The 16,675-nt window shown below is 32.5% G+C and overlaps 2 protein-coding genes across 3 annotated transcripts in view; one reads left to right on the top strand and one right to left on the bottom strand.

Moving 5' to 3' along the window:
- Positions 1 to 16,675, bottom strand: part of LOC142328224 (uncharacterized) — an 890,790-nt gene that overhangs the window by 276,079 nt on the left and 598,036 nt on the right. The window lies entirely within an intron of this gene.
- LOC142328375 (uncharacterized) lies at positions 13,784 to 14,389 on the top strand. The gene has a single exon (XM_075372082.1). It carries the CDS (start codon positions 13,784 to 13,786, stop codon positions 14,387 to 14,389), a length of 606 nt encoding a protein of 201 aa, XP_075228197.1.

Here is a 16,675-nt window from a genome sequence, read left to right as displayed (position 1 = left end):
ACATATTGTAATAACATAACAAACACAAAGGGTTAATAGGGATGTTTAATCATGATTGGAAAGGCCTATTGTATTACAATCTAATATCTTGATACACGGGTTCGTAATTGAGTTATAACCTGTTTTAACTAGTTTTAACTAAATATTCCAAACAAAACAGAACCAAGGACGAAAGATTCATAAAAAAAATTCTTACTTTTTATTTATATAACGGAATGATACCATTTTCAAAGGAATAAAAGAAATACGTCCAGTAAAAAATGCAGATGTTTTGTTTGAATTTAACACAATTTGGTACGTAATTTGCAAGATTATACAATTACGTAGTCCAGTGTTAATAAAATTAACTTATTATCAGCTAACAACAAAGGTTTTCATTCTGCTATAATTGACCTTCTGTTATTTCCTATTAAGTTTTATTGTGATTCCATGAAAACTGTATTAAATGCATTCATTTATTAAAGAAAAAGATAATAAAAAAAAAAAAAAATAATAAAACTAGTGAATAACTACTCGTAAAAAATATATATAAAAAGCAAATATTTTAATAAAAAAATTTAATTAGAAATTCTTCGAAATTTAAGTAAATAATACGATTCCAATCCAATGAATTCTCTTTAACAAAAGTTAATAATCATTGATTGTTTTTTTACACTTTCCGCATTAATCAATAAAAACAGAACATTTTTATCGTAAAAATAAATATTACTATCGCCTAAATAAAATATCACAGGAAAATAAAAATAACAAATAAATAAATATTTTAGGAATAATGATAAAAATAATTATGAACTAGACGTATAATAAGAACAATGAATGGTTGGATATTTGTTTACAAGTGATTTAAATACAATGAAATTCAAACAAAGCTTGTAGATAAATTTAATTTGAAAATACACAAGCGTAAAACTAAGACAATAAAATTTGGACAGGAAGATACGAGGAGTTAAACATTAAGATTAAATTAATATTAATTAACTAATTACAATAAGTTGAATTATTATTTAGGCAATGAAAATACAAGGGATAAACAGAGTAAATAAGTCCTCTAAAACAGAAAAAATCATTGAAAAGGACGGGCATTTCCGATAGAAGGAAATTTGGGTCTTATTTCGAAAACGCATACATTTCCTAAATTGATATAATAGCAAAAAATAAGTCTTACTTATATTTACAATTGTGAAAGCCAAAACAAGGCAAAATTTGATCGAACGAATCCCCGTCACTGTTTCGTTGGAGCCACATTATTTCGCATAAATAGGAGCGCCTAATGTAGATCTCGATGTACCACATTCCTTACGATTGCGTCTTTTCGCTGCTGCCCGTAAACTATCCACTATGTTTATATACGCCCCGGTAATTGGATTTTGAAGGTTATCACACTGATTAAATAGTTTGATGTGTAAAATTGTAACAGTGTAGATTAGGTATATCATCGTAAATCTGTCAACAATCAGAAATTATGTTCGTCCGAGGTCTAAAACACACCTCTTTATAACACGTAATGTGTCTTTCGTTCGATCGGGGATCAGATACACGCAATATTTTTCTCATTTATTTTTCTACAGATTCCCGTAAAACCCCTCTGCTAAGGGTAAACCGTCTTCTCATTATATTTTCTCCTTTAAAAAAAGAGATTCATCGATTTCTATGATCAGACCTTCCCGCCTATTATTACTATGTTACGGAGTAACATCTCCGCACAAAAAATTCCCTAATAAAATTTTTCCAATCAGTTACAGCGGCAGTTCGTTATAAAACTTAGAAAGAACCAGGTACATTCCCTACTCCTGCGTACTGGAAATAAACAGCAACTCCCAATTTCAGCTTTGTGGACTGCAGCCACGTACCGCTTCTTAAACGGACAGAAATCCGAAAACTCGCTTTTGCACAACACCATTCATCTTACCAATCGCTACGAAAGAGACATTTCATTATTCTGTACGCAAAACATAGGATTATGTAAAATCCCTTCGACTAGTGAAAAATAAACTGCATGTTGTTTATCTGGCACCTCACGAATTAAGTTATCAAACCCATGTCAGACGAAAATAACGAATAGTTTGATTTGACAAGAACAGCACAATTGAAATAGTTGACTAGCGACTAATACATAGACAGTGACGTCACTATCATGAGATAAGACAGATTGAAATATAATTAATACGATATAGACGATAAACATTAGCATTTTAATAATGCTTACACAATAGGACCAAGAAATTCTTTAAAATGTAAGTACAAAACGGTTGCGATTTATTGTAATAAAACATAAATTAAAAAAATAAAAACAATTAGAAAATCAGAAATCTATATGAAACAGATAAATTGAGGATTTAGAATGTTAGAAAAGAAATTAATGTACCGTGTGTTTCAAAATGAATGTTGGATTATTTAAAACTCAATACATAACTTTAAATTATGTAATATTTATTAAGTTTTACTTACATTGGTAAATTATACATGAAATGAAACAGCAACTCAAACAGACTTTCCTATAAGAGTTCAATGTAAGCACATTCGTCACACGGCACACATCCAGCCGGTAGGAGAGTACATCCCGTACTTTAATCAGCAATTCTGGATTAGTTGATGCGACAGCTACTTCAATCCCATATCTCAAGTCGAATGGGTCAACCGGAAACGGTGGCACATACGCTTAATCCTTTATAAACCCCTAAAGAAAAAAATCACACAGGGTCAGATCGGGCGAACCTGAAGGCTACAGGAAACAAGCCCTGTCTTCTGGTCCCCGGCGACCGATCCAGCGGCCGGGGAGAATTTCATTCAACCGATCACGTACAGCGTTATGCCAGTGAGGAGGTTATGCCATCTTGTGGTAAAATTAAGCACAAATAAATAATGGTAGCATTGCAGTTGAGAAAAAATCATATGAAGACGGTTCATTCCAGACACACTTGCTTCCGTAAACTTGCCGTTGAGATACGGCGCCAAAAACAATAGGTTTGGGGAGTCTGGTTTACACTGCAATATTTCTTGAGGATTTTCTGATCATCAGATCCGCACATTATGAGCGTTTACTTTTCCATTAACGTGAAATGTTAATTCATCACTGAATACGACACGACACATAAAGCCTTCATCGTCACGGTGCATCATTTCATTGGCGAAACTAGCACGCAAACCGTAATCTGTAGACTTTGAAGGTTGCACACAACTAAAAGTGTTTGAGTTGCTCTTTTATTTCACGTATAATTAATCAATGTACGTGAAATTTGAGAAAAATTACACGGATTTAAAACTCCGATATTCATTTTGAAATATGCAGAATAATGAAAGAGAATGTAGAAATGCACTAAACTAATCAACTGACTCGAGATACAAAAAAATTAAAACAATGAAAAGCAAACGTTTCATGAAATTGTAGAAAAATAGAATAAGGCAATCTGGGAACGAAAGACAAATTGGAGTCTGTTTATTTCTAACTGTAAGTCATCAACAATAGGCATAAAATATTTTTAATAATAACTAATTTAGACACCTTAGAATTAAATAAAACAAAACAAAAGTTGAAAAATAAAGATTGTTACAATTAAAAAAAAAAAAATGAAAGTGGTCAATAAACGATTTAAATAAATTTATAAAAGATGTACTAATTGAAACGGAACCAATTTTATAAATCATTTAAAATGAGTAAACTATTTTCAAATTTAACAATAAAATTCAATCTAATTTAATCAATTTTTCATGCTTTTCCCTTACCGATTTCTATAAATGGCTTTAAAAAAACGACACAAAAAAACGGCACGAGTTGCATTTTACTAAGGAAATCACGCATTAGGGCGTAACAGGAAATACATGAAGTTATGAATGCAAAATGTTTTTATTTTTTCAAACTAGATTGTTCATTCTAATAAATTATAATGTATTATGAATAAATGCGTATCACATTATTATTGTTATTAGAATATGCTAGCAGCGAAACCTTGCAGTAAAATTACACGAAACAATATACTACGAATATATACGAGTATATTCTATTAAATAAATAATAATTTCTTGTATTTCTTTTATTACCATACTAAATTTCTATTTCATTTATTCTTACATTAAAGAAGAAAGAAAAAACGACCGGTAAAATATTTAAAATAATATAAGGGTTACTTATAAAAAAAAATATGCATGACTAAATTGTAAATATACAGTGTAACTAACCATTCTCATACAATCCACAAAAATATGTCTATAAACAAAATAATAGAGTATAAAATAAGTTGCGTAAAACAATAAGTACCTTTACTTAATAATTTTTCATAATTACTATAAAAATCAAGAACGGTTTGTTTATTAAGAAAAGAAAAATTCATTCGTTGCTACAATTTATATTCAGAAAATTAAAAGAAAATCTAAAAAATGCATATTTTTTAACTACTTGAACTACTAAAAAAAATAGCTAACATAAAAAATATTTTCTCATTGTTTTTCCCTAGTTTGGGTGTTTTTAAAAGTAATATTTATAATTTTTTATTGTCTATTAGTCAAAATAAATAGTCGTTTCATTAAACATCGGCCATCGAACACTTCGCCCTCGATACACTACTACTTACAAGGTCTGTTCAGAAAATAACCGAACATTTTTAATTTTTAATTACGCGCCAACGGATATATTTAGTGAGGGTTTTTTTCCATAGGGGGAGAAAAAAGCTCTGCCAGCCGCCGCCCGGTCCACACACTGTCGGCAAGTGCGGGGCTCTCACCCGCTAAAAAACCTCAACTTCTAGTCACGCAGGGGCCAAACCTAATCAACATGGTACGTACAAAGCCCCTGAGCAAACACCCGGGTGCTCTTGTCACCGAATTAGAATAGCCAGAAAGACGTCCCCAGGGGATCATCGGCGAACGCGACTCCGACGAGCCCCCGCCGCCAACAGCCATCCGGCATCGGTCGCTCCGCCTCAGGTCAACTGTAGACTTCCACCCTGCTTGCCACTCTCCACTGTTGTCTTGTTTCGAATTATGGCTGAAACCGCAGTTGTTACTCTCGTCCAAGCATACCTGTCACCCAACATCACACTTAATACATTACCCACATTTACTGCGTCGTGGCCCATCATGGCGGCCCTCAAGTCTCTCTCCACCTCGTGCAAAAAACACTACGTGTTCCGCCGTATCTTCCTCCCCACAATCATAGCAGCATATCGTCGTACTCCTACCAATACGGTACAGGTTATCATGATAGCATCCGTGCCCTGATAGAAACTGGGAAAGCTCGTAATTCTTATCACCTTGCTTCCCTCTACCCAGCTCCTGACGTCACTGATGAGTCGGTGTGTCTACCGTCCCTCTGCGCCGCATTCCTACTGTCGTTCCAAGCTCTGAACATCTCGTCGACAGCCATTTATTTAGTGAGGTTGCTGGCATTGTGTTCCGTATAACCTCCTCTATAACCACATGTTCTTGGATCGTTGATATCGCGCTTATCTTTCCTTTTATTTTTATTTAAAACCACGTGATTAAGTGTTAGTAGCGATTTTTGTAATGGGCTATTTTCGGGAGCAACAGTAAGTAACATAATAATTCTACTACGTAAAATTTTGCCTGAAACCGGAGCAGTTTCACAGAAATGTCTCAACTTTTGAAGCAAGCTTACGGGGATGATGATCTGGGTCGTACGCGATGTTACGAATAGTTTTCCCGATTTAAAAGCGGTCCTCAGTCATTGAAGAGGACCCTCGACCAGGAAGGCCTTCGACTTAAACTGATGACACCCAGATTCAGAAATCACCGATCTGGTGCTTCAAATCGTCAATTGACTGTTAAAGAATTTACAGAAGAGGTTATCGAGTTGTAGCAAAGTTTGTTCCTCGTTTGATGACTGAACAGTAGAAAGAACATCAAGTGTACATTTGTCAGTAACTTCTATAAACATTCATGCAAACGATGATAACGAGAGACGAAAGCTGGGTTTACGGCTACAACATCGAGACACAAGTTCAATCATCAAATTGTACTGGCAAAGGATCTCCACACCCCAAGAAAGCACGTGAGTATCAATCCGATGCGAAAATGATGCTCTCTGTTTTTTCGATTTTAATGGAATCGGGCATTTTGATTGCTGCCTTAAGGTGAAACAGTGAATCATGCGTACTATCAAGGCGTTTTACAACGGTTACGTAAAAAAATCCGCAAAGTTTGATGGGACAACTCATATTCCTTCAGCACGACGATGCGCCAGCGCACCCAGCTTTGTCAATTCGTCAATTTTGTGCCAAAAATTTGATGACTGTCTTCCCTCAGCCTCTCTACTCGCCAGACCTGGCTACTTGCGATTTTTTCCTTATTTCCGAAATTAAAATCAGCGATGAAAAAACTCCGTTTGGCTATTGATGACATTGCAAATTTTTCAGGGACCTTAAAGGCCATTTCAAATAAAGCTATCTAGGAGTGCTTCGTGAAATGGAAACACCGCAGGGAAAAGTGTATGAATAGTGGAGGAGTGTACTTTGAAGGGGAGAAGAATCAAAGACCTGTAAAATTTATAATAAAGATTAAAAAAATAAAGTTCGGTTATTCTCTGAACAACCCTCTTAGTAGGAAAACGGAATGGAAAATTAATAGTACATTATGCAACGAGCCGATAATGATATCCATTAATGCACGAGTGCGAAGTAAGTTTAACTTTACAAAGTAAGTAAACTTTACAAAAGTGTGTTAATGGCCATTACAGAGAGTTAGATACTGTACTTTTTCTACGGCTGGGAAATTATTGGGATTATCGATTTAAATCAATGGTAGAGTACATTGTTCACAGAATATATTTTTTCTAATTTAAAAAAAAAAACATTAAACAATATAATTTTGTTGTAATAGGTTATTTGTCATATAAGTTCTGAATTTTTTTTTAATATCGATCACTGTTAAAGACATTTCTTCCTCAAAATCCGACATAATTAACAAAATGATAAACAGTGTAATATAGATACTTAGTTACCGTATTAGTCTACTTTCAAATTAACCTTTGCCTGCTAACTTCTAAATCGGACTAAAATCAAAGTAAAAAACAGCTGATATATTAAACAACACCCGCTTCTGATTGGTTAGTGATCGAAAAGAGTAAGTTTCTGATCAGTTGATCATCTGTATCGTAATGAAAAACTCTTTCATCATGATAGAAGTTCCAGCAACGTAATTCAAACGCAATAATATAGCTGTAGAAAAAATATACAAATATACAAGTAAAGAATTATTCAAAACTTTTAACAAATTTTGAGATAGGAAGCCATGGTGACCGTATCTCGCCAATCCCTTGATCGATAGTAACCAAAATTAAAGACCCATATCTAGAAGTTATTGTACAAAATTTCCTAAAATCAGTTAATCCAGTCCAAAAAATTAAGTAAAACGTTAACTAAAAAAACATATTTAAAGTAGAGCATATATTTTTGCCTATTTTGCGCTGCCGTGACGGGAGTACAATTAAAAATTAATCAGAAATTGGTTCTTCTCTTTCAAGTTTTTCTTCAATTCTTTTAAAGGCAAATTTAAATAGTGAAGTGAGATTGTGTATTGATTACGTAAAAGATTTACAAAAATTTATCGTGAATGCTCGACCAGTAGTGGAAATCACTAATTTGAAGAAAGAACAAAATTTTACTTTAAATTCAAAATACCTGAAATTTCTGGTTCGGCAGCAGTTTGTTTGAACATTTTTTTTTTACCTTTATCAATTAATACCTAATCAATTAATGAAACTAGTTTAAATTATTTAAAGTTCACAATATTTTTTATGGATATTTTCTTAAAAATATAATCTTAATAAAAGAAAAGCTGAAAAATAATTGCATGACTTTTCCGGCAATTCCGGTCACGTCACACAATACCTTGCTCAGCTTTTTCATTACAATTCAATAATTAAAAATCTTATTTTTATTTTCATAATAAACATGTATAATTTTTATTAATTATAATGATTATGAAAATCAGATTTAAACATCAAAACTTCCAAATTAAAAATACAATATTATTGATCTTGAGGGCTCTATTACTCCGTGGGCACAATTTAGAAAAAGCTTTACTAAATGAAGTGAACCTTAACAAAAAAAAAGAACATTAAATATTGAAAAAATAAAGTATAACTTTATCACAGTAATGAAAAAAATCGCTTCTATTCTAGCTCAGAGGTATATTTTAGGGACCAACACAACTTAAATTTTAATTGCCCTTAAGGTGTCACAAAGAAAAATACATATTTTTTTTTTAATAATAAAATTAAAATAAAGCCAAAAGAAGAATTAATTGTTGTGGGGAGTAAATTTAAAAATCGTTTTCTGAAATATTAATATATAGGTCTTAGCTTAACAAAATTGGTCAAGTAAAGTTTTCTCTAAATCTATTATCGCCTCTTTTTTTTTGTCTTCAGTCATTTGACTGGTTTGATGCAGCTCTCCATGATTCCCTCTAGAGCTAGTCGTTTCATTTCAGTATACCCTCTACATCCTACATCCCTAACAATTTCTTTTGCATATTCCAAACGTGGCCTGCCTACACAATTTTTTCCTTCTACCTGTCCTTCCAATATTAAAGCGACTATTCCAGGATGCCTTAGCATGTGGCCTATAAGTCTGTCTCTTCTTTTAACTATATTTTTCCAAATGCTTCTTTCTTCATCTATTTGTCGCAATACCTCTTCATTTGTCACTTTATCCACCCATCTGATTTTTAACATTCTCCTATAGCACCGCATTTTAAAAGCTTCTAATCTTTTCTTCTCAGATACTCCGATTGTCTTATCGCCTCTGTTAAAGGCTAAAAGAAGAACGAAAAAAAATTTTGTGTTTAAGATCCTGGGTTCATAATTTTGGAAAATTTTAGACATTTTTTGATAACTTCATATATGATGTATAAAATACCAAAAAAAATTTTAATATTATAACTGAAGTGAGGTAGAGAAAAAACCATGTGTTTCAATTTTAAGAGATAGGGGTTGATTAAAATCTCTTTTGGATTATTTATATATGCAACATAGGTAACAAATTTTCAAAAATAAATTTTCTTTATAAAGTGCCTCTGAACAAAATCGAAACTGGTTTTTCCCGATATCCCCCACCCCTTAAAAGATTTTTGAAAAAAATTAATATACGATCAATGCCCCCATATATACATATATTTGAGCCAATTTTGAAGAAAATCGGTTCGATTAATCCTGAGATATAAGGCCAAAAGCATTTTGACAAACGTATGCCGATAAATAAGCATACATACATACATATATATATATATATACATATACATAAACACATATACCTATTTATTTTTAGTCTATTTGAACTAGCTGGACCCTAAAACGTAATTATTTCCAAAAAAACTCCTGGTACCCAATTTTTGACGATAACCATACGTATCCATAGACCATAGAGTTAGAATAGCTCTTAAAGAGATATTCTTACTATATTCGCCGGAAAAGTAAAAATTACCGAGTAATTTAAATTATATTTTATTATAGTTTTTTGTTACCTTATAATTAGAATGTAAATCGACTCAAAATAATTATTTCAAGCAACTCCACTCTTTGGTAACTGCAGTGTTTACGGAATAGTTCCGTCTTGTCGGAGAACAACAGTACATAAAATTAACTACTCTGTTTATAATTAATGGTTTAAATGTACATATATAAATGTTTAAAATGTTAATTATACCGTAGCATTAAAAACTTTATTTTAATAAATGTAGCGTAATAATATGTGAAATTATGCATTAACATTTACGTGTAACAATATTAAAATTCACGTTTTCACATTTAATTTAGCAAATTATACATCGTAAATAATATTTTGCTAAGTAAATAATTTGTAAAGCGTATTAAAATTTTATTTTGATTATAAAATATATTAACATCGGCCCTGTAAATTAAACAAAAAACTGAAAATATTTTGTCTTAAAAGCTATTTTGATCTTACCTGCCTCCATTCTATAAATCACGACCTAGTACTACGAAATAAAAAAGATAAAATATGGTTTTAACCGAATAAATAATAATATTTTTATTTTAATTCAAGGGAAACCGTACTCGTTGAAACTTTACATTTACATACGTTTAAAATAAATTAAATAATATACGATCCTTGCTTCGTAAATAGACCTCCTACAACATCACGTATTTAATACTAAAATTACTCCTGTAAATCTCAACGATTAATTGCGTATAGAATCAATAATCTTAAGATTAACAGTAACAAAAAGAAACAACTTAATTACATAATCTTAACAAAAATTCAAAAATAAAAACTATAAACTTCAACAGATACACTCTCGGCGATTTCGGCGTAAATTTAGATGATAAACTTCAAATGAAACTCTGATAAAATTTCACAAATTGAGGTTATTGTAGTTGTCGTACACGCACGCACGCCGCGAGCGGGAAGCTAAGGTCACTATAGCGCCTGCTAAAATTTAATTAGACTTTGTCATTAAGGGGTTGAATCTAGTAAGTTGGGTCCAAAAATTTTACATTTTTAGCATTTTACATTTTCATAATGTATAACATCTCAAAAGTACTTTCAAAAAAATTTGAGATAAATCGGTGGATAATCATCTCCCTACTCATTAATTCCCTCCTATATACCTTAACCCGCCGTTAATCGACCGTGTAAGAGTAACTCCGTCACTCGACGTGTGAGCGCCGCGCTCACTCTGACGCATTACTAATAAAAATAATTGATAACTGGGAATTCCCGCAACCCAGAAATGCAACATCTGCTTGTCGCATTCAAAACACATGTGTAGGCAGCAAGATGGGGTTCCAAGAATGTCCAAAAAGTTTTCATGTTCTTTGATTAAGTGGAAAAGTGGATTAACTAAAACTCTTAGCGATGTATTATGATAATAAATGTTCTGAATCTGTCCTCCAACCGGATTATCTTATTTGGTGCGAGGAGATAAAGTCATTAAATTTAAAATACCATCTAGAAGTGATTGAAGTATTGGATCCTTGCAATAGAGAATATTTGCCGAATATCCATTATCTCTTGCAAGTTTTAGCGACTCATCCGGCAACAACATGTACTAATGTACGGTCGTTCTCCACAATGAAGCGAGTCAAAACGAATGCGCGTAACAAGTCGGGGGATGGGAGATTAAGTTCATTAGTTTCTTTGTCAGTGCATAGAGATATTACGGTTAATTCTGATGAAGTTTTAGATCTTATGGTGAGAAAAAAGAACGACGACTAGCTTTCTAATCTAATAATTCATAACTTTTATTGGAGTGTAGATATGTGTGTGTGTGTGTGTGTGTGAAGTATAAATGTGGATTATTAAAAAAAATATATACTAACATTATGATTCTTTGCGTAGTAAATGATGTATTAAATCTAAGCATATGTTTTGTATTTTTCAAATGCTATAAAGTATAAAAAACCGTTTAATAAAAATAACTTTCATTATTATTTTACCATCAGCCCCGTTAGCCCCCCGAAAAAAAATCCTAGCTACGTGCCTGCAAGTATTGCCTACACGGTATGCAACACTGGTTTTATGTACCAAAAAATTAATCTAATATTAACGCTTCAAAAATTCGAATTTAAACAGCACTTATATTTTGAAGGTTAGACCGAGTAAAATAGACATCTATGAAAAATAAACAACGGAGCGACGGTAGACGTAAAGTTAAAGTTCGGTAAAAAAAATAATGAAATCTTCATTTAGAGAATTCAGCTAATATTCATAATCCGAAAATATTAAAATATTACAATTTAATTGGTAGAAGAAAATTAGGATGGCCAGGAAGAGATGAAAAAGTGATTTATTAAAGTTAGAAAGCTAATATATATATAACTTATTTAGAAGAAAAGGTCTAAATGTAGAAATAAAATAAAAAAGAGAAAGATATTATTTATTTGTGTGAACATTATTTATTCACCTTTCAATTAACGGTACGTAAATCGAAAAACAGAGTTAAATCTATACAAACAATACAACGTTGAAAACACCGTACGTAAAAAAAAATAAATAAACTTGCTGAATGGTAAGTAGCATATAGGAGACAAATCTAGTGTTAAAGAAGTATAGTAAATCTTAAAAATAACTTTTCAACAGCTAAACAAGAAAAATGAATTTAGCAAATGTGTTCCTACCTCGAAACGATTTATTTCTCGATATATGACCATCGCTTAGAGTGTGACTAACGGGGTCCTCATGTGGAGAACTAAACAATTTTAAATGGAAATAAGGTTGTGATACATCATTTTAAAGGACGTTAAAAAATAAAAATAAGTAAAATGTTTCAGCCTAACTAAAACTGCGGCCACTTTACATTTTTCATAGCTAGTTTCAAAAATGGTTAGTAGTACATCCCAAGTAGTGGTTTATTGTAGATGTGTTTAAAGTGGTATTTTACTTGGGATGTATTGTACGTCACTTTTGAAACCAGCAGAGAAAGAATAAATGACCGCCATTTTGATTAACATTATCGTAACCCGAAAGATTATACATTAACATTTTAGTTTTTTAATTCACTTTACTATACCATTTCTATTTAACATTTTTTGATTGTCCCCGTACACAGAGAATTTCTGGGTATTTGTAATGTGGTGATGTCATACAGAAAATATAGGTTTACGAGCTTAACCCACCGGGTTGGTCTAATGGTGAACGCGTCTTCCCAAATCAGATGATTTGGAAGTAGAAGAGTTCCAGCGTTCAAGTCCTGGTAAAGACAGTTATTTTTATACGGATTTAAATACTAGATCGTGGATACCGATGTTCTTTGTTGGTTGGGTTTCAATTAACCACACATCTCGAGAATGATCGAACTGAGACCTGTACAAGGATACACTTCATTTACACTCATACATATCATCCTCATTCATCCTTTGAAGTAATTCCTGAACGATAATTCCTGGAGGCTAGACAGAAAAAAGAAAGGAAAAGGTTATGGAACTAGCAGCATTTCTGGATATTTTATTTTGCATGTTTAACTTATTTAAACGCTCTCACACTTTATATACACAATATATTAACTGACAAAAAGTAAACAGCAAACGATAGTAACCTTTTTTAAAAAATTAACACGAAGAGATAAAAACGTCATGGAACGATCACCACTAGTAATGAAAAATATAAACACCGAACTACTATCTAGATGCATGCATTTTTTTCAAGTTAACTGTATGTAGTATAGTTAAGCAATGTTCTCCGTCAGGTTAGTAATTATGTATGGTTTGTCAAGGTATATATGATAGTGTTGTTTACCGCCTGATGAAAATTGTACTGTCAAAAATTCACGTTAATCAATGTGGTTTCGTGCCTGGCAGATCAACAATTCAAGCTATGCGTATACTGGTGGAAACGTTTAGAGATGCTGCTAGGAATTTGCATGTGATATTCATAGACCTTGAGAAAGCTTTCGATCGAGTGCCGCGAGATTTGATATGGACGGCATTGAGAAGTCACGGTGTTCCAGAACGATATGTTGAAATCATTGTGGACATGTATCACGATGCGACCGCAAGGGTGAGATGCATTGCAGGAACATTAACGGCTTTTCATGTGAACATGGGGGGTACATCAAGGTAGCGTGCTGAGCCCATTACATTGTTATTAACATTGTTATTAATTATCTGACATCGCACATCGTAGATGAATTGCTGCTGAGCGTACGTTTTGCTGACGATGTGGGTCTCGCGAGTGAAAGTGTTGCGGTGCTACAAGATGTTTTCAATCGCTGGAAATGTGCACTTGAAAGTCACGGTCTGAAGATCAGTGAATCCAAAACGGAATGTATGTTCTTGCCATTCAGCGACGCACAAGCACCGTCGTCTGACATTATGATCAACGGTCGAGTTATGCCCAAGTGTACAAGTTTTATGTATCTTGGATCTATATTGAATCGAAGAGGCGGCTGTGAGCAAGATGTGAATCATCGAATCACCGTGGCATGGTTGAGGTGGCAGCAGATTTCGGCTGTTCTTTGTGACAAGCGTATGCCTCCAAAACTTAAGGGCCGAATGTATACTACACTGGTTAGACCCGCACTTACATATGGAGCAAAGTGTTGGACACGATACGAGCAGTTTGATCGAGATCTCACGACCGCAGGGATGAAAATGTGTCGAATGTCTCTTGGTGTGACTAAGAGGGACCGTATCAGAGGCGAACGAAAACGAGGTTCCCTTCAAATAAAAGAGTCAGTGGCGGAGAAAATCTCTCGAGAGCGAAACGATTGGTTCGAAAAGGTTGATTCTCAGCACCCTTCAAGTGTTACAAAAAAGATAATGGCTCTTGATATCCCGCCAGTCAAGAAACGAGGAAGACCGAAGAACGGTTGGTGTAGGCAGTTGGAAGATCGACGATTGAAACATGGCTTGACTCGGGAAGAGAAGGACGATAGAATGAACTCCAGAATGACACTCCGTTCAATGAGACCAAATTGATTTGAAATTTTACTGTTTTACTGCTTACCCTGGAGACTTTTGTCTCACAACAGGAATTATATATGTAATATTAGTCATTATGTATATTAATAAAGCAAGGAAGAAGATATGATAGTGTTGTTTGGTAGGGGAGTAGAATCTGTAATGTGCATCCTGTTTACGTTAATTTTCTTTTAAATATTTATTTTAGTCAAAATAAAAATAATTGTCCATTTGTAACTCTAGTATAAGCTAACTACTGGAAAAAAGTAATTCGAGAAAGAAGGAGATTTGTATATTCATCAACAAGTTTCCGTAGAAAAGGTTTTTGATCGACTACAATGGGATAAACTAATGACCATCCTAAAAAATAAAGGTGTTGTCTGGAAGAAAATAAGTCTAATAAGTAGGCTGTACCTTGAAGAAGACGCGAAAGTTCGAGTAGGGAATTACTTAACAGTGGAAGGTAAGACTAGAAGAGTTGTTAGTTAGGGATGCTGTCTTTCATCTAACCTTTTTAACATTTACCTTGAGATCATAGAAAAGTACATTGAAGGAAAGGGAAGTGTGTGTTTTTACGGGAAGATAGTAGAGTTCAGATTTGTTGATGATGGTGCTAGTAGATAATATCAATAACAGATTTTGGTATGAAAGTCGATAGTAAGAAAACCAAATGTATGACGGTTGGCAAGGATAAGAAAAAAACCTAGAAGCAGAAGAAAGTGAAGAAGTGGAGTCCTTTAAATATCTTGGGAGCCTTTCTGTGATAATACAAAATGTACAATGAAAATAAAAAATAGAATTGAAGTGGCAAAAGAAGATTTCGATAAAAAGAGAAGGTTGTTGTGTAGCGTAAAGTTGAAAAACATCTGAGGAAAAGATAAGGCAAATATTTTGTACGGAATGTAGCATTATATGGGGCGGAGACGTGCACTTTATTCAAGGAAAATGAAAAAAGGTTTTAAGCTTTCGAAATGTGGATCTGGATGGAAAAAAATAAAGTGGAGAGACAGAATTAGTAATAATGAGGTGTTACAGAGAGTGTGAGAAGGTATATCACTACTGCAGATTTTGAGAGAAAAAACTGTATTGAACATGTATTATAGAAGAATGTTTGTTAAAGATTGTCTTAAAGGGTACTGTGAATAGTAAGAGAGGGAAGGAAGACGAAGACGGAAACTACTCGATGATATTAAGGTAGAAAAAATTTACGTTCATTCAAAAAGGTTAGCTGAAAATAGAAAAGAATGGAGAACCAGTACAATGTAAGGACCTGCTACATGGCAGAACACTGATAAAACTAATATCATGTTTTTTGGGATGTATACAATCAATTTAGCCTGTTTAGTCCATTATAATAGGTTTAGTTAATGAAATAATAGTAATAAAAATGATTATTTTTAAAATAATTTTTATTATTATGATAAAGAAAAGGGGGTGAAATAAATGGATATTTATTATTCAATAAAGTTCCTACCTGCAAAAATTATAAATATTATTTTTGTTAATTTATCAATCTAGTCAATATTTTTTACAAGACTAACTAATAAATCTTGAATATAGAACAATGTAACATTGCATTCTAATTATTGTATATCGATCTAGGTTACAATTCTTCAAATATCCCTTCGGATAAACAACTGCATTCACATTCGTAGGTGATTTGTTTTATATTATTTTTTTTTAAAACTGGATGTATTTTTATCTTCAGGTATTACTTTCTTTAGTAGTAGAAAAAAATTATTAATAAAATTACAATTTTATAACAGTAATTTTAATCAAAATTTATCTGCAAATGATTATTATTGAAATACTTACGATGATTGTATAATGTAACTATCATAAAATTAAAAACAAAACCAAATTTAGAGCAAAATAAAATATAAACCTAACCTGTTTTAGTTTAAAAGATAAAATTAACCGGTAAAATCGCGTGTATAAATGTAATGTCGTATATAATTGAACAATAAAATGCAGTATCATATTATGGTTCTATTTTACAGAAAATATCCAACCATCTTTTTTCTTTAACAATTTATTCTTAAGTATTATTTAAGAAGAAATAAATGTACAAAAACATAATATACAAACATTTTATAATAAACATGAGATCAGGTCTTATAATAATATATATAAAGAAGGTAATAAATGGTTCTGTATCATAAAACTGCATTTAAACAGATAAATGATATTATATCTGTAGAAATAAATTTAAAATACCAACATATATCTTGTTTTTTATATTAAGCCGATTTCCAGTTATCAAATTTAAAAAAAAGAACGCCGAACAAACTGCAGCAACAAAAG

Source organism: Lycorma delicatula, chromosome 7 (genome assembly GCF_047948215.1).
Source record: "Lycorma delicatula isolate Av1 chromosome 7, ASM4794821v1, whole genome shotgun sequence".
Classification (NCBI taxonomy): domain Eukaryota; kingdom Metazoa; phylum Arthropoda; class Insecta; order Hemiptera; family Fulgoridae; genus Lycorma; species Lycorma delicatula.
Note: the sequence above shows the minus strand (reverse complement) of the source record. Positions and strands in the feature narration are given on the sequence as shown.